The sequence below is a fragment of the Octopus sinensis genome, linkage group LG4, assembly GCF_006345805.1.
Source record: "Octopus sinensis linkage group LG4, ASM634580v1, whole genome shotgun sequence".
Lineage (NCBI taxonomy): Eukaryota > Metazoa > Mollusca > Cephalopoda > Octopoda > Octopodidae > Octopus > Octopus sinensis.
Genome location: NC_043000.1, coordinates 105743339 through 105763010, shown reverse-complemented (window position 1 = coordinate 105763010; position 19672 = coordinate 105743339). Strand labels below are relative to the sequence as shown.

The 19672-nt window shown below is 33.7% G+C and overlaps 1 protein-coding gene across 9 annotated transcripts in view; it reads left to right on the top strand.

Moving 5' to 3' along the window:
- Positions 1-19672, top strand: part of LOC115210724 (transcription factor RFX3-like) — an 83297-nt gene that overhangs the window by 49103 nt on the left and 14522 nt on the right. For 8 of the 9 annotated variants that reach the window (XM_029779427.2, XM_029779431.2, XM_029779434.2 and 5 more), the window contains 11 exons: positions 183-261; positions 1255-1407; positions 1823-2004; positions 3742-3858; positions 4667-4901; positions 6947-7041; positions 7981-8135; positions 9754-9851; positions 12443-12592; positions 15511-15719; positions 19011-19173. In XM_029779427.2, coding sequence (XP_029635287.1) covers positions 183-261; positions 1255-1407; positions 1823-2004; positions 3742-3858; positions 4667-4901; positions 6947-7041; positions 7981-8135; positions 9754-9851; positions 12443-12592; positions 15511-15719; positions 19011-19173 — 1636 coding nt within the window. The remainder of the gene's footprint in view (positions 1-182; positions 262-1254; positions 1408-1822; positions 2005-3741; positions 3859-4666; positions 4902-6946; positions 7042-7980; positions 8136-9753; positions 9852-12442; positions 12593-15510; positions 15720-19010; positions 19174-19672) is intronic. The other variant, XM_029779428.2, reaches the window with a different exon arrangement.

Genomic DNA, 19672 nt, shown 5'->3' with positions numbered 1-19672 from the left:
TCACTTGCATGTAAGCCCTACATGATTCCCTTAAGTTTCCCCTCTATGTTTTCATTTAGCATTTGATCTTAGATTTTATACATTGTTTTCATGCTTTCTCTTTTGATAGCTTACATCTTGATCTGGTCATAACTGTGAATATTCAATAATTTCATATCTGTTTTTCTCTCTAATGTGTTCAGGTCAGGTTATCAAGAATATACTCCTAACGCTATGTACTCTTCTGTTGGTGGAACATACTATCAAACTACTGGTAGCCAGGTAAGATAAAATTGTGTTACATTTCAAAAAGTTGTCCCAATATCACTATTTGTTTCAGCTTCTCTACTTTTGTGTAAGAGTATACAAATCAACTGATACTTCATTGAAAATACTGTCTCATATATGTGTGTACTGTTTGTTATTCAGACTATTTTGAACCTACTAACGTTTTACCCACTACTGAGTCTGGCGTTCTAACCACTGGCCTAATTGTCCTGGAGAACTATTAGTGTTGTCTTCAAGCTTAATTATTTGTGTTTGTAATTTTTGTTATACCTGTATTTTTGTAAAATGTATTTAAACTTACGTTTTTAGCATATTGCTATTGACAGGACATCCAAATGAGGAAAATAAATAAACATAATTATATTAACATATCCCAGATTGTCTAGCTGGTGAAACTTGGAGTAATACCCTTGTCCAGGACTATTATTTATTTATCTTGTTAGCTTGGTTTGGAGAAATGGGTTGTGCCCCTGGCCTTGTCAGGTCTTTTGATACCAATACACTTGCATTTATTGATGTTCTTTAGCTGCATGTAAACAACAAGCATATGGAGGGCTGATAATCTGCTGTGGGAAGAATTAGATATATAGTTAGTGTAGGACTGGGGACTCAACACAGTATGCATACCAAACGAATTTTTGTTTAGAAGTGGCACAACACTGAAGAACAGAGATTACTGTAGTAGCCGTAGAAAAGATAATGAAGAGAAGGTGTGTGTCAAAGATTGGAATATTGGAATGCCTTGATGAGTAGTTTGAAACCAGTCAGTCTGGATTTTTTCCTGGGGTGCTGTCTAAAGTTCATATGAGGAGCTGCAGCATTGCCCCAGATATGAGAGCTGCTCTCTATTGTAGGTTACATTTTGATGTTTTGTGTTTTTCATTGGATTTCATTTTAAGAAATGAACATTCTTTAATAAGGAAAAAGGAAACAAATTCACTTTTCATTACTGATCATCCACATCAATGACATTTTCTGTTTTCTTAGATGGCCACGAATATTGCCCATGTCCAGAGTATCCAAGGGCAAATCATAACTCAACATGCAGGCACCTATGTCATTCAGAGTAGTACGATGGATGGTGAAGGGGCTCCCCTCAGTCACACTACGAGAGCATCCCCAGCCACAGTAAGTTTTGCTGTTAGTATTCCGTTTGATTTCTAAGGTCTGCTTTCTCACTTTCCCTATATGTCTTAGGAAGAGCACCTGCACATTTCTTGGTATGTCATACTAAATTTTTCTGGGGTTTTTTTTCCCCGTGTTTCTCCTATCTTCTGCTCCACAGGTTATTTTCTCTATTTCCAATACCTGTCATTTACAAAGTGATTAAACTTTCAGGATTAGGATAAAAAGACTTTCCAAATTTGCACATGCTTGTTTTAAGTGTAGATTTGGAAAGAGTTGAGTTTTCATATGAGAATAAGTTTGGTTGGCTGCTCTATAATCTGTAATGTGTAAAATATGTGATATTTATCATAGCTATTTTTGTGAAATACAATTATCTTTAAATTTGTCTGTTCGTTGATAATAGATTAAACCTATTGTACTTATGCAGGTGCAGTGGCTCCTAGACAACTATGAGACTGCTGAAGGTGTTAGTCTACCTCGGAGTACTTTATACAATCATTATTTGCGCCACTGTCAGGAACAAAACTTGGACCCCATGAATCCAGCCTCCTTTGGCAAATTAATACGTTCTGTCTTCATTGGTTTGAGAACTAGACGCTTAGGAACACGGTGAGTCCATTATCTTGATTGTATACAGAGTTGTCTTTTAAAAAAATTCTTAAATTGAGTTTTTGTATTGTACTTTAACAGAAATTATTCCAAAAGATAGAATTCCTTTCTTTTAACAAGAATCGTTTTATTTTCATGGATATGAGTTAAATATATTGATCAATCAGGCTTCAGCTTTATGACTGCATGTGCTAGAGAGAGAGAGAGAGAGAGAGAGTCTTGTATATTAAGTATTTGTTGGGTCAGTTGCTGAATGTTTCTTGTTTAAATCTAACCCACAAGTAAGTTAGTGAAACATTAGAAAGGTACTCTACAAGAACAATACACCAAATATGCCATTTGTCCATTTGTTTCAAGCCTTACATAGTTTGCAGTATAGCAGTGAGGAGACTTTGCATAGTTTCTGTCCAGATCATGTTAGTATGTTTAGAAATTCTATTGTTTATTGGAATAAAGGTAACCAAAGTGGACTAAGTTGATATATGATAACATGTCAGAAATTTTATTGAGGTTTAGCATCAAACTGGGGATGTGTTGCTATGATTATTTTGTGGTATTCCTATTTGAGTCTGAATGTAAAATATAGGAGCATATTTGAGGATAGTTTTGAGAAAGAAATGGTAATTTATATGACCTAAGATCTGATACCTTGTTTCTGTGTTATGCCACAGTTAAGTACATGAACCAAGTATGGAAAAAATTCAATTCATACTAAAAAGTTAGATCCAGCTGTTGATTGATTACAGGCTGCATTAGTCTAACAAATACCAGCAGCCTCCAAATTCTTGCATGCATAGCCCTACCAGTCAGTAGGTCAGAGACCAGTTTGAAAGAATGTCTACAGCATCAAATAAATGAACAGCTGTCTGTATTCAAATATGCACCAGTTCAGAGTTATCTAAAGTCATGGAAAAGATTTCTTAAATGTGCCACTCCCTTCTAGGTTAACACTACAGCAAACGAGGTAATAACAACTCTGTGGGAAGACGGAAACAACAGTTTTCCACCCTCAACAATGAATGGAAATGGTAACTAGTGAGCACCATTTGTGTTCACTTGAAATTGTGAATGCAAACTGGGGAAAGTGAAATTGTCTGAAGTGACTGAGAATTGGATTTGGTAGAGTCTGTGTGACAAAGCACAGAGAAGTATAGAATAGTTGTTGCAATGCACTTTTGTTGACCTTCCAAATGTACATTCAAGATGAAGAAATGTGTTTAGCTAAACAACATTTAACTGAATGTGAAGTGGGCTTCATAAGGAAAAAATGTCAGTATTATGAAAAGCTCTATGACCCTTTAGCATTCTTTAATTCATAAGAGAAGATACTTGTAATTACACTAGTGTCTTTGGTGGAAAACTCATTTAGTCTGGAAAATTAAATCTAATTGATTCTTCTCAACAGGTGATTTGGAAAAAAAACACTAAATTATATATTCTAGTCTTTATACTTTTGCTTTAGTATTTTTGTTAATTTGAGAAAGGGTACAAAAATGCCCTTAGGGTTAAGGGGATAGGGAGAGTGGATAAGGTTGGTGCAGTTAATGTTTAAGTTATAGGTTTCAGAGGAAACATAGGCTGGAAGTAAGTTTCATGCTTTGAGTTCTTTTAATTCCATAATGTTTAACAAAATCTGAAGTAAAATATTGTATTCATTAATGCTGAAGTAATATACTGAATAAATTTACTTATATATATAATCTTAATATTTTATTTATTTATGATATTTCTTTAAAGTGGCAACTCCAAGTACCACTATTATGGTATCCGCATCAAGGCCAACTCTCCTCTCAACCAGTTCACTGATGAACAAACAATGGCCCTCCGACAACAGCCAATATATCATGGTAAAAAGTGAGTAAATTTCTTCTTTTAGCCCTTCTCGTATTGGCTTACTAGAGAAACCCCAGCCCCATATTACCAACTCCCTATACCCATCTAAAGTACAAGTAAACTTGTGATCTTATAGGTTGTCACTCAAACTGCTAGAAATAGTGGCCTTTTGGCAGTATATTGTTATAAAAATATATGATTGCTCAACAATTATTCTATTTAGTATTAGTGACTTGATTTTTTGTTTCAATTAACCAATTATTGGGATGGCATTTTTACCAATGCTACATTTAATTCATTGTTGTTATATTATTTTTCCCTTGATACACATATTAAAATATGAATATTAGTGGTATTCATATCTTCTTTCTGGTAGAAAATGAGATGGTTTTAGCATGGTGTTAACAAACTGAGAAAACAATCACTAAATATAACGTAATCCTGTTTACAGTGATAGACTAGATACCTCCATGGTATCCTTTATTGTTAATAATCAGCTGAATAAAAAAAGGCTCTTGTGCTTTGTTCAAAATTGTTGTTCCCTTAGGATTTGAATTCTTATTATACAATAACTAAGATATAATGTCTCATGTACATTCCTGTGCCATAGCATTGCAACTTTCAGTATGCTCTCTTACATAAATCTAAGTATTATGTGTGGCACATCAAGTTTTGATTCCTAGCTGCAACTATTTCATTTTTATCATTCCTGCTGTTGTGAATATTACAAATTTTCATGTTTTCTCTTCAATTCAGTCAAAGTAACTAATTTTGTGTTTGTGTGGCGAGGGTGTTTTTCTTTATTAAACATTTTCCTTTGTTTTCCCAGGATGCGGTTTGCCAACAATAAAGTGGAAGAGAATGATGGTATGTACAGCCATTATAACAGTGGTCATCAAGATAGTTCACAAACCCAACAGCAACATCACCAGCAGTTTCTTGGGGATGCCTCAGGAGCAATTCCCAACTTTGTTGAAGTTGACACGTCAGTCATGCCATTGCACGATGGCATTATGATGGACCATATAAGAACTTTTGAAAAAATTTACAGAGAACACGCTGAGGTAAATATTTTAATTTTAAAGATTGCCAATGACTGAATACTTTTCAATGCATTTGTTGTTGTTACTACAAGTAAACAAGCATACATACATGCATGCATGCACACGTATGCAAAAATTGGCTTCTCTCAGTTTCTGACTATGAAATCTACTTACAAGACTTTGATTGATCCAGAGCTGTATAGAGGGCACTTACCCTAATTGCCATACAGTTGGTCTTGACCCAAAACTACGTGTTTGGGAAGCAAACTTCTCAATTTCATCAATGCCTGCACCCATTGTTTCTGTAAAGGTTATAGTAGTTGTGAAAGTACATTGGTGTTTTATATTCTCAACCAGAGTAGATTATTTCGCTTCTTTTAAGATAATTAAAATTTGTTTTTTAGCTGGGAAAGAAAGGAAAAACTAGCTACAGTCAGTTATTAGCAATTCCCATGAAAATGAATTTTGCGAAATTGATTCTAAATTCTTGAAATTATCTCCCCTCTTCGTTAACCATTCCAAACAATTACTGCTAGTTTTTTTTTCTTTCTTTTTCTATTCAAGAGGGAAATTTGCTTTAATTGAAAAGATTTTTGTGAACGTTGTTCAATGCATCACCTCTTGTCCTAAATTATCTTAATTTTTTTTCTCAAACGCTAATATGAAATGTACAACATATTAATAATTTACTCATTCACCAAATATCATACGCCAAACAAAAACTGATAGCATTGATGGTATCACCCCAGCATGACTACACAGTCAGGTGACTTGTCCCAGTAAAACAATAAAAAAAAAAGTGGAGGATAGATTTAACAGAAATAATATTGGATTTAGCTTCTTGTTAAAAGTATTTTATTTGCAGTACTAATTTGTATGGAAGTATCTGAAAATTAAAGCTTAGCAACCACCTTCTTATCATAGCTTCTGTTTACTCACAACTGATATAGGGCTACACAACAATATATAACATGGTCCTATGAAGAAAAAATACTTTTATCTATTAACAAATACTCACTAATTTCTATTTTCCAGGCATGGGGCTATATTGGCTCAGGGTGTTGTTGATAGAATTAAGCCTAGTTAATGTTCCCTCAAAGCTTTGTGCATGTGCACAAGCACACATAAGGTTTTCAAGATGAAATCAATGATTTTTAATTGTAAATGTTTACTCACATTGATGCATACAAGTGTATTTCTACTCTCACCCACAGCAAGAAGTTAGAGGGAATATTGAGTTCAGTATATTTCTGTTGCATATTTTAAGTATTGTAAAGGATTTATGAATAACAAGATTTGGACGGAGAAAATTAAGGGTTCTCACCTAAGTGATTTCATATAAATAATAATAAGTACCCAGTGTAAGCTATGAACGCATAAGAGGTGCAACAATATCAAAGGAAGGCTAACTGGGAAGATAGTTTTTGTATGTGGCAGGTGCTCGGGAGCAATAAACACTGAAAATGTGCAGAGAACAACTTCCACCACATTCCAGGGAGAAAAACTAGAAGTAGTTGATAGCTTCCGTTACCTAGGTGACCAAGTCAGTAGCTGGGGAGGGTGCTCTGAAAGTGTAGCTGCTAGAATAAGAATAGCCTGAGCAAAGTTCAGAGAGCTCTTACCTCTGCTGGTGACAAAGGGCCTCTCACTTTGAATTAATCGATCATTATCTCATAGCTTTGAGATTTCATTAATGTAGTTATTTACTTTTAGAACGACATAGGGTAGGTGTGAGAGTCTGGATCTAGCCAGTTTGAACATAAAACAGGTTGAATATTTGGGCCGGATAGGACCAGTTTGAATACTAAAGGGTTAAGGTATTAGCCAACCTGAAGTTATGGTAGAAGACAGTTGCCAAAAGTATCATACTATGAAGTGAAACTTGAAACCACATAGGTAGAAGCAAATTTTATTACATATTCACCAGAGTGAAGTGGAGATCTCACTGCTTTCTATCTGATCAGACTATCTCAGAAGATTCAGTATTGGTCCCATGTGTAAATCTGATGGTTTGTGATGTGGTTTCTGTCTATATACATTTTACAGATATTCCTTTTTTATTTCAGGCTATTGTGGATGCAGTAGTGAATTTACAGTTTTCCTTGATAGAAGCCCTGTGGCAGGGTTTCTGGAGAAACCAAACACTAGAACAGCAGCAAAGGTAGCTTTGTTTTAATCTTTTAATCCTTGCCTGTCAGATTCGATTTTGTTAGTGGTGGCTATATAATATTTGTGTAGTGTATTGCAAATGCCTATTTTTAAGAAACTTGGGTGTGATCTAAACACAGAAACTAGAAACAGAAAATCTAAAGACCTTAAAATATTCAGCCTGACTATTTAACTTCTAGTGTCATGGGATGATTGCAGTTAGCTGGCTGAGATACTTGATTCTCATTGCCCTTCATTCTACTTACAGCGACTTTTACTTCTCTTACCTGCTAAATTCTATAAATTGATGCATTTGAACACTAAGAAGTGCTGAGTTCAGTTTCTATTATGATTTCCTTTAAGAAAGTTTGCAATAGACAGAATGAATATGCCATGAAGGGTGTAGAGTTTTCACGCCTTGCCATTTGTCTAAGAATGAGGAAAGGTGGGAAAAGTTGTCCCTTATGCTAGAGGCAATCCTGATTTTACTCCTCTTTTATTTGTGAAAATAACAAGGGACAGTATAAGGAAGAATTAGGTAGGTAAATTAAAAGAAAAATAGACTAGAGAGAGAGAGAGAACGTGCAACATTCTTGAACGTACCATCAAGAATTTTAATTAATTCTAGAAGGAAAAGATACACTTTATTTTGTAAATGAAGTTTGTATTTTGAATTTAATCTTGTAATGCTTATAAGTTACTGTGTATGAAAGTAGAATGCTGGGGAAGTGCTCTGGTTAAACTCCCAGTAATCTGTGTCTGAACCCAGTTTTGATTTCTAATTTTCCTATTTTACTTATATGATTTGTGCCCTTGAGAAATATGTAAACCTTCATAACTTTTCCTTTCTTTTCTATTGTAAATTCAAAGCCTTCAGCGTGTGTAACCAAGTAATAAATAGTAGTGATTGAATTGGTTTCTTTAAATTCAATTTTCTCTTTTCATTACACAGCACTGACAATAATTATGAGAAAAGGCTTCCCAAAGATAAACTGTACACTATGTGTAAATATGAACCTTTGCAGAAGTATGTCCAAAGATCTGATTACGCATTTTATCAAGCTCTTGTTGAAGTTCTAATACCTGATGTTCTTCGACCGATACCCAGTAAGTACTGACAAAATATTTTTCTCTCTCTGTCTGTTAATTACTATATGTATACTAACTGCTTTAAACATAGTTGCAGGCATGGCTGTGTGGTAAGAAGCATATCCGAAAAGTTTGCCGCAGGAAAATTCACCTCAGAATTTTGGGCTGTAGGAATGTTTGCCGCAAGGCAAAAGATGACTTGCTCCTCTTGATATATAATTGTTTCAACAATAAGAAGGGTAAAACAATTGCCTAACTCGTTTAAAATTTTCTATTCATTTGACAAAATTTTTTGTGTAGTGGAAATTTTAAATAAGTTAAGAAATTGCTTTACCCCTTCTTATTGGTTGAAACAATTATATACCAAGGGGAGCAATTCATCTTGTCTTGCAGCAAACTTTCCTACAACCGGTATGGTTGCTTCCCAGTCACATGGTTCCATGCTCAGTCCCACTGCGTGGCACCTTGAGCAAGTGTCTTCTACTATAGCCTCAGGCTGACCAGAGTCTTAAGTGGATTTGGTTGATAGAAACTGAAAGAAGCCTGTGATGTGTGTTTGTTCCCCACCACCGCTTGACAACTGGTGCGTTTACATCCTTGGAAGTTTGGCAAAAAGACGCTGATAGAATAAGTACTAGGCTATATAAAAAAAATTCTGTAGGGCAGTGTCCCAGCATGGCTGCTGTCTAATGACAGAGACAAGTAAAAGAAAGTGTATTATTACATATGGGATGGCTAAATAGGTAAGTTTCTGAACCATTGATTTCCAGGAAGTATCAGTTTGTACTCTTATATACAAAGGATGTATAATTCTCACTTGTTTCAATCACCTTTGGTTAAGAAATTAATTCTTTGCTTTTTTTGATGAATGACATAAAGAGCCTCAATAGGAAAGTAAAAGATAAAAAAACATACTGACTAGATATTTGGTCTGAATTTTACTGATATGGTGTAACTGTGATTGAAGTTAGATGCTATACTATTGACCATGTAGTCTTAAACTCAAATTGGGAAGTTAGCAAGTGTACTCCAATTTAATTGATCCCTGTATTTTTGATTTGTTGTCAACTCAGGAGAGAGGAAAAGCAAAGTTGATCTCAGTAGAGTTTGAACTCAATATAAATTATGTAGCTTAATAGTGCAGAGAATTTTAACTGGTATTCTGCTAATGATATGCCTGTAACTAAATACATATAGTTACACCTCTACAGAAGCTGGTATTAAAAATATTAAAGATAAATGTTCCTATTCTCCAAGAACTGGAGCTTAGCTCTGTAAAGAGGTCCTTGTGGTGTGAAGTTGGTGAAAGATTAATTTCCTCCTGAACAGGATATCAATTTGTGCAGACAATATCCTCAGGTAACCTGATACTTATTTTTGACAGGGAGGTAAATAGATCAATGAAGAATAAGTTTGTGCTCTCTCCAGAAACACAGTGAAATGTCGCTGAGAATTTGAACTGATAACCTTTGTGCAAATAGTCCAATCATCTTATCCATGAAGGTGTATCACAGTTACCTTAGAAAGGGTGAATGCAAAAGTGAGAAAGACAAAGATGTGTAGAATAATATAAAAATATACATTATATCTACTGTACGCATTGAAAGCTCAATTTTGTTTTCAAAACTTCTTTCAGGCTCTTTAACTCAGGCTATACGGAATTTTGCTAAAAGTTTAGAGAACTGGTTAAAAGGTGCAATGCATGGTGTTCCAGATGAAATGGTCAAAACTAAGGTATGATTATTTACATAGGTTTGTGTATATTCAGGTCCAGATTTTAAGAGACTGAGGTCTCAAGCTGTGAGATCCTTATAGAAGACCGCCTATATTGCAGTTGTACACAGAATGAGGAAAATAATATCTAAAAGGAATTGATAATTATATAATAAATCCAACAAGCTTGTATTGAAAATGATTATTTTTATTTAATAATTTGTTAATAACTGTTATTAATTAGGTTACTTAATATAAAATTATACTAAAATTGTAATGAACGAAAAATATCCCAATATTTTAAGAGGTCTTTAGCTGTAGCCAAACTAGCTTATCTCTAGACCTTGCTAATGTGTATCAATCAGCCTAGTTACCTAGCATTGAAGTTAGGTAAAAACATAGAATATTATCTCATATGTCTTGATGGTTCTGAGTTTGAGGATAATATATATATATAGTTTTGTTTTGTTTTTTGTCTTGCAAGTACTTGGTGACCCTGTCAGTTCAGGTGCCACCCAGTCCACACTGTAAAGTGTTTGGTGTTCAGAAGGGCATCCAGCTGTAAAAACCTTGCCAAAGCTGATCTCACCTGTGCTTCTGCCACATAAAAAAACACTAGTTCCACTCTGCTGGGTAATTGGTGTTGGGTAGGACAGCTGGATGTAAAAATCCTGCCTAAACAGTCACAGAAGTCTGGTGCAGGCTTCTGCCTGACCAGCTCTTGTGAAACCATCCCACCCATGCTAGCATGGAAGGCAGATGTTAAATGATGGTGATGATGACGACGACGACAAAGACGAAGATAGATAGATAGATATATATATCATCTTCATCATCATCATCGTTTAACGTCTGCTTTCCATGCTAGCATGGGTTCGACGGTTTGACTGAGGGCTGGCAAACTAGATGGCTGCACCAGGCTCCAGTCTTGATCTTGCAGAATTTCTACAGCTGGATGCCCTTCCTAATGCCAACCACTCTGAGAGTGTAGGGGTGCTTTTACGTGCCAGTAAGGCAATGCTGGTAACGATCTCGCTCGAATGGTGCCTTTTACATGCCACTGGCACGGAAGCCAGTTAGCCGCTCTGGCAACGATTATGCTCGGATGGTGCTATAATCAAAATAAGCAACAAGGATATCCAGAGGTAAGGCAGCAGTACGATCGTTTCACGCAACTCCATTTAATTGAACAATGCAACCATTACATCAATTTAAATGCAGAGCAATCCTCAGCTGCACAAAGGCATAGAATTTAATTAAATTAAAACAGATGGACACATTAGTATAATTTTACTTATATATATATGTATATTTATAGTTTGCACATTCTAAAGAGATGAGCTGCCAGCCTTTGTATATATAAGCATAACTCAGAGATGCCATCTATGTGAAAAACAATAATTAAGTTACATGAGAGAACTAACTAAAGTAATTATTCAGTGAACAACAAACAATATTTGATGGCTTATAATATTTTATTTTGGTATGGAAGACAATTCTGAAAAAGTTTTGATCTTGTTATGACCTCATCAGCAAAGTATAATTTCTGACCTTGATATCTACCAAAATCGTTAAAAGATGTTAATCTGACTAATATTGTTTATCCCTACTGTTTTATTTCAGTTCAGTTTTTTAATGTTCCTTGCTTTAAATATTTTAACACTAAATTACTACTTAATTTCTATAATGAGTGGGTCTTTTCTAAAGATATTGTTTAGGGCCATGTCAACCCCGTTTGACCAGACATGATTAATGATGCTCTGCTTGTAACCAATCTTTTTTAAGACAGTAGGGTGTGATTTGAAACAAAACTTGGCTGTTGTTTCTACCAAGTTAAATGATTAAGTAGAAGCTTTTTCATTAGTTTTCTGAAGTTATAGCTACATTTTGTATGTTGAGATTGTGATTGTTGTTTTCATTTGACCTGCATTCATGTCCTTTCTTGCATATACCCAAGAATATTTTATCCAGGATATTTGACATAGAATCCAAAACACAAACACAGAAAATTCAGCAAAGCAAAAGTGGTTAAATAATTTGAAATAGTATAAATCTACTACTTACATTGAACACATCTCGTTGCATACTGCAGGATGGTACATAAGTGCTTAGTAGGTGCAAATTTTTGTGACTATATGGATCTCCAACTTAGACCAAAGCTGACTGTAGAAACATCAGAATGTACTTTGCATGTTATTGGTCTCAATGTTGTCTTTACACTGGGCTGTGGCAGTGCAGGTAGCTCGAAGGTACTGATCAACTACTTCCAGAATCTCACTATCAAATATGACAGGGACCCTTCAAAAAGTAAGATGCCAGCAATGTAATATTTGTTGATTTTCATCCCAATATTGTGTGACCTGTAAACACTGAGATGTTCAGAGGCTGATTAGATGTTTACATAGTTATCTGAAATATCAATATAGTTGAAATCCGTGAAACTCCTTTATGAATTCACATATAGCTTTCTTGTAGGTAGGAAAAGCAATAAGTAACGTGTCATTGCCAAGAATATGGCACAAATGGTTTTCTTTTTTTTATTTCTTATGTTGCAAATTTCAACAAAATATGTTTTTGAATATATTTTAATTTACTTAATATATATCTTGCAGGTTGGTGCAGTAAGTGCATTTGCACAGACACTGCGTCGATATACATCATTAAATCATCTTGCACAAGCAGCTCGTGCTGTACTTCAAAACACATCACAGATTAATCAAATGTTAACAGATTTAAATCGAGTCGATTTTGCTAATGTTCAGGTAAGTTTTGTCTTCTCTCTCTTTTTTGTGGTAGTTGGGGTACATTTTGTATTGCCAGTTGTAAATCAGCTTCTTATGAATTAAGGTGACCTGTGTATAGTTGAGGGTTTTGGTATCTTTAATCAAAATAAGCTATTTTGGTAATAATTTCAATACCTTTGTAGTTTATATATTATTAACGTCTATTTTGTTGCAAAAGTTATATTCTTACATTTGTATATATTTCAGAAACATTTTTGTATCAGGTCATTAGAATGCTGGCCTTCTGTTGGAAACTTCATTACTAAATCTATAATTCATAAAAAAAAGTTGCTTGTTCCACTTCACATCACAACATTTGATATCCTGTTAACAAAGACATCCAGCAGTTCAATTACTGCTAAACAAATAATGTATTTAATAAGTGTGTTTATGATGTTTGAAGTGGGATATTTTTTAGTTATTTTGCCTTAGCTGAAACTGCATATTGCAATGTTTTAGTGCTTCAACTCGGAGAACAGTAAATATAAGATGATAGCAGATATTATAATTAGATACTATAAATAATCTATTCTCTGTTGCTATTCACTGTTAATTTTATTCACTTAGTACTAGCAGGTTTATAGCTTCTGTTTTTAAGTTGGGAAAAATAACCAAAACCATTTTCATGTTTTTTACTCTTGTAATTTAAGCTTTTAATTGCTTTATTTATGATGTTAAAATATTTTTATCTTTGTAATTTTTGAAAATAAATATTTTACAAGATGAAACTGCATATACAAAAATTAACATCATAGAAAGTTATCAAGCATCCCATTCTGAAAAATACAATCTTACAAGTAGTTGAGGAAGTCATTCATTGGGTGCTTTCCTTTTCTGATGTTAACATTCACAGTACACTCTTTTGCTATCATTAATCTTTTCAATTTTATGAAGATTGGTTGAATTCAAAAGGATGACAACTATGATGAATTTTTATCCCTATACTAATTCAGTGAAATATAAAATTATTTAAATTTTGATTAAATATCATTATATATTATGAGTTATTAGCCAATATTCAATTAGGTATCGAACAGAGTTGTAGGATAGATCATCAAAGAAGAATTATGTACATGGTTGGATTTTCAACTGAACACAAGTGCATATAAAATAGGTATATGTCAAGGTAAAACAATACTACTTGCAGAAATTTATTAAAATGTTTGAAGTAAACTAGAAAATGAAATAAATTCACTTATACTATATTTATTGAACAAGAAGTTACATATATTTGAGCAGAACTTATCACTCCCCTTACAGGTAAATTACAAAACTGGAAAATAATGTATTTTATAAAATAGAATTATGCATACAAAATAAAACTAGTAGTTCTTTCATGAAATTTATTAAAAATCCCATTCTGCAGAATCCACTACGTTCTTTTCTGTTTCATAAAAATTGCAGACATCCTCTGGCCAGTTTTCTACATTTCTCACAACAGTTATTTTCCTTGAATTACTCTGCTTTCAGTTAAATTGAAACAGCAGATAGTTGCATTGCTTTTGAGTTATATATAATTTGGCATATAGTAATAATGCATTAGCAGTATTCATATTTACTATATGTGAAACCAGGTATCATCATCATTTATCTGGTCTACAACATGGCAATAACTTGTCTGTTTCAATTGGTCTACACCACATATGAAGCTGTCATTATGAAGATTTACAAATGATGTGTCAATTTTACAATTGCTGTGACATGTATATGTTGTCACACTTAAGTTTAGCCAAAGTGAAAAACCAGTCATTTAGCTTTGTTTATGGTATAGAAGTGATCATTTCCAAACAACATGCTGATTTGCACTCTTGTCTTTTGTTCTCATATAAAATTAAACCTAGAACAGTACCCAGATCTTTCATACAGTTCATTTTATTGGCTTGCCTGACATATCCAGCCTTTATACCTCATCATCCTTTTGCCTATGACACTTTCCATTAGCTTTTATACACTGTCCTGATGTATACTGTTGGTGTCTCATAAATGAAAATACACACAGGTTTAAAAACCAGGTTTGGGTCATAATAATGAAGACATGTCACTAGAGGGGTCATATATGCTCTAGCAATTGGTAATCCTGGATAGCTTTCTTATGCTCATTATTTATGGCACAAAAAAATGCCTGAGTTTTTTCAAGGTATGTAAGAGACCATTGTTTTTTCCATTCTCTATATTGTGTAGCAGCTAGTCTTTACTCACTTAAATTGGGATAAACAAGTGGTTATGTTTGTTGCAATTTTCATTTGCTGCAGCTGCTTCTTCCTTTAAAAAACTTTCAAAATCCTAATTGCTACTGCTAAATCTGAAATTAGTATCCATTAAGAAAATGTAAATAAAATAAAACAGATGTGGGGAAAATAGCCATAATATGCAGGCTACACAAAATGAAACAATGTCAGACCATGTACAACAAGTAATAACCTCGTGAAATCATCTTATTATAAATATAGTAAAGAGATTTACAGTCACATTTTGATTTAACCCTTTAGCATTCAGATTATTATGTCAAATGTCATGTTTATTCATATTGTTTTGAATTAATCATGAATTATCTTGTTTCAAGACCTCAATGATGTTACTGTTTATTTTTAGAATGACATTTTATAATAGATGTGAAAAGCTGGATATAGCCACCTTGAATGCTAAAGTGTTAAATATATAGGTTGATTTGGACTGATTGCTTAAAAAGAGGTTAAATGTGATTTGTATTTTGTATGTTTTTATTTTTGTCCTTTTTTCAACCCTAATATTATAATGCTTGAATTTCATTTTAAATCAGTATTATAATGTTTAATTTGCTTCACCCATTGCCCAAAAGAAAACCAATTCCAACTGTGATTTGTTGTTTTCATTGGGTTCTTTTGGATTAAGTTTAATTTTACTTTGTTTGCTTGTAGGAACAAGCTTCATGGGTGTGTCAGTGTGAAGATGCTATGGTCCATCAGCTGGAACAGGACTTCAAGAAAACTCTCCAGTCACAGAACTCCCTAGAGCAGTGGGCTGTATGGCTTGAAGGAGTTGTCAACCAGATCTTAAAGCCACATGAAGGCAGTGCTAATTTTCCAAAAGCTGCAAGACAGTTTTTATTGAAATGGTCATTCTATAGGTACATGGACTATATTTTATTTATTTATTTTATATGTATAAACTCTACAATTTCATTTGGATATACTGTATGGTAATTTCCCTTCTCTTTCATGTTAATTGTTAATAATATCTTGTATCTCCAAAATCACTCACTCTCAGAAATCTGGACTCTCAGAACTATAGTGAATGTATTGAATCGCTACAAATTCAGTATGAATTCTGTAAAATGAGTTTACTTTGAAGATCTGTTTCTTCAGCACCAAACACTTGGGTGCCTGTTGTATGCAGTCAGACCCATCCATTGGTTTCCTTTCTTTTCTGCCATGTCCTTCCTCTAGATATTTGTGCTGACCATTGACTGTATCAGTTTTGTCAATCCTGGAGAGTCTGCTGCTATTTGGGCTCTGGGACTTCAGTGACTAACTTCAAAAAAATTTTTCAAAAAACGTACTACCAGTGCTCTCTTTTTACCTTGGCAAATTTTACCAAATGCAGAATTTTTTGCCTTTGACATTCAAAAATTTTTTACTGTATTTTCAATGAGGATTTTATTATAAAGTAGTCTGTTGTGGATTGGTAACTTCTTTTTATAAGTAATTCTTTAACAGTATTCTCTGATGTATCAAGTATCCAATCTTTTCCCAAACTCTCTTACTTCTGTACATCAGCTAATCCCTAATCAGCCTCTTGTAGTTACAACGAAAATATCACTACAGACATCCCTTAATTATTGAAAGTAAACAGCTGTGCTCTTTTATTTCTTGGTAGTTATTAATATCAAAAAACATTATAGATAGAAGATATATTCCTGGCAACTCAGATCATTGACTTGTTTTCACTTTTTTGTTTTAGCGAGTCCATTTCATTTATGTTGCCTATGTCTTTATGATTGTCATAACACCCATTTCCTTTTCCATTTAAAATTTTCGGTGTTATTCTCACCTGGAGAAGCAACTAGCAGCCATTCTAGGATATCCATTTCATGACAGTCTTTTAAAATAGCATATTAAAAAAAACAGATGGGCTTTTTAAAGACTATAGAAATCAAATATTTTGCTTGTCTAAGTTCAACTTAGATAAATAGTAGACCCTGGGGAAACTAGTAGTAGCAGTATGGTAATTGTTGTTTTATGTTGGAAAAAATATCATCATTATCATCATATTACATCTGTTTTCTATGGGTTCAATGATTTGACAAGATTCAATGGGTCAGGGGACAGTATCTTGCTCTAGTGTCTCAATTTTAACTTGATTTCTATGGTAGGATGCACTTCATAGCACCAATACTATAGAGGTTATCTTGCCCTCAGCATAAGAGAAATCTTCTCAAACTTTGTGTTTTCTCTACGTGATTCACTAATGAGAAGAATAAAGAGAACGATGACTTTAGGTGAGGTGTTTGGGGAAATTACAATATGCTGGGTGAAATGGATTTATTGTTATGAGTGGTGTTGAGAGAAGTTTAGATGCTTTGTGGTATTTAATTACATGAATTGAAATCCTACCTAGAATTGATAAAAATAAATGTCAGTAATATACAGTAGTAAAAAAGACAAGCCATGTACCATCCTGTCAAAAGCTTAAGATATCTTAATCATTATCAACAAATAAAAATTACCATTTTCAGAACAACTCTGGTCTTGGTCTTGTAGTATCAACAATATTTGGTGTTACTTTTATGGCTAATATTTTCATGACTCTCACATCTAGTTATTGTAAGTGAATGAAAGTAATTATACATACTAGCAGTCTTCTGTTAGACCCTTGCTGATATTTTCACATTTGATTCCCAATTCTAATAATTTTTATATTTTAGGTCTAATTATTTTATCAGTCATAATCTCTCTTTTTTTAAACAAACTTCACGGTAGCCCAACAACAGATGGAGAAGCAGTTTGTCAATTACTTTTATATATGTGTGTGTGTGTGTGTGTGAATCTTCAAAACATTCTCGAATAGTTTTAAGTTTTTGTCTACGAATAAAATTTTTTCCATACTTTTAACCTTATTTTGGAGATGAAAGATATTTTAATATTTACTTTCTTTGAGTAACTAGAACATCACCGATCTTTTATTGGGTATCAGCATCATCATTTATTGTCCATAATACAGAATAATGAAATGTTTAATTTTCAAAATAAAAATATTTGTTCAATTAAAATAAAATTAATACAAATTTCTTATTTGTATATTTACAATATATATATGTATGTATATTTGTAATAAATATGATATCAATAGGGATAATACTATTTAACTGTCTTATGCTTCCCATGTAAACATTCTAAACTAATGAAGCTGAAGTCAAGATCGGAGTTATCTCCCTTAAGGGACAACCAAAAAGATCAACTAAGGCAGTTACATGTGTAAATAAAATCCTATTAACAACAACTCATCTGAGACATTTAAACATTTAATCCCAGTCCCAGTATGTATGTACATGCATGAATGTTTCTTTTAGTTTCCCTCTACCAGATCCACTCACAGGGCTTTGATAAGCTCAGAGCTATAGCAGAAGGCACTTGCGCAAGGAATATGCAGTGGCACTGAATAACAGGACACTGTGGTGGGAAACAAGACTTATTGCCCCACAGCTGATGAACAGTAAATAGTATCATTGGTTACAGGTTTCCAATGGGCCAATTATTGGTTCACTGCATTTTTTGACAGTAGGGGTTATATGGATGTATCTGTGTACCTTCAAAAATATCACGTAAAACTGAAAAGTACTGATTTCTTTACCAGTGTTGTACATTCATTAGCAAAAGTTTATATACTCATACATATTTTCTTCAGATAAACGTGCATTATTCATTACTATTTGTCGAAAAATCCTGTCCTTATTTGCTTTTCAAATTCAGTAGCCCTATGATATTACCCATCCAATAAATAATTCATATGGTTTAACCTTTCGTAAATAGGATTAGGCTTTAACTGTTTATAACTCTACAAACTTAAGCACAGGCATGGCAGTGTGGTAAGAAGCAAGCTTCCTGCCATATGGTTCTGGATTCAGTCCCACTGCATGGCACCTTGAGTGTCTTCTACTATAGTTAGTCTCAGGCCAACCAAAGCATTGTGAGTAGATTTAATAAATGGAAACAAGTGTTGGGGGTCAATTCATCCAACTAAAATTTCTTCAGCATGGCCACAGTCTAATAACTGAAACAAGTAAGATAAAAGAAACTTTCCTAGATCATTACATCTTGTCACCTAGGAGACAAAACTCTAAGCTATTGTAGGTTGCCAGCTTTGTTTTCTTTTCTTTTTACGAAAGTCATTCTAATGTATCTGTTTTATTTATTTATAGTTCAATGGTTATTCGAGATTTGACTTTGCGGAGTGCTGCCAGCTTTGGTTCCTTCCACCTCATACGGCTCCTATACGATGAATATATGTTCTATTTAGTAGAGCACAAAGTAGCTGCAGCCACAGATGAGACCCCTATTGCTGTGATGGGAAAAGTCAGACAGGTAACTATTCACTCCGTTCAGCAATCATTTCTAATATTGTCTTTCCTCCTCCTCCTTTTTCTGTTTTTCTCTCTCTTTCTTGGAGTTTTGTTGCTCCAAACCATACATATTGAGCTAATAGAAAAAAAAAAAATTTTTAATGAAAGAAATCAAGCTCAAACGCAGTTGTTTTTATTATAACATACTTGTTTCTTTCTCTCTGGGGAGTTTTTCTTATTTTTTATTTTGTTATTTTTAATCTTATGTAGCAGTTAGTAACTCAGCCCTTTTTGATGATCTAGTTTTACACCTTGTTGACATTATTGTTGATAACCTGCTGTATGTATGGTCCAACTAATTTTGGAAATATACTGCTTCGATATGTTATTCTCTCTCCAAAGTCTACATGATGTAATGAACAATGCCTTGCTCTAAATTACTGAAGAGGGTTTTCACAAGCAGCCTTACACACAATATATATTTCGTAGTTGGAAATACTTCCAAATTTATATCATTTAGG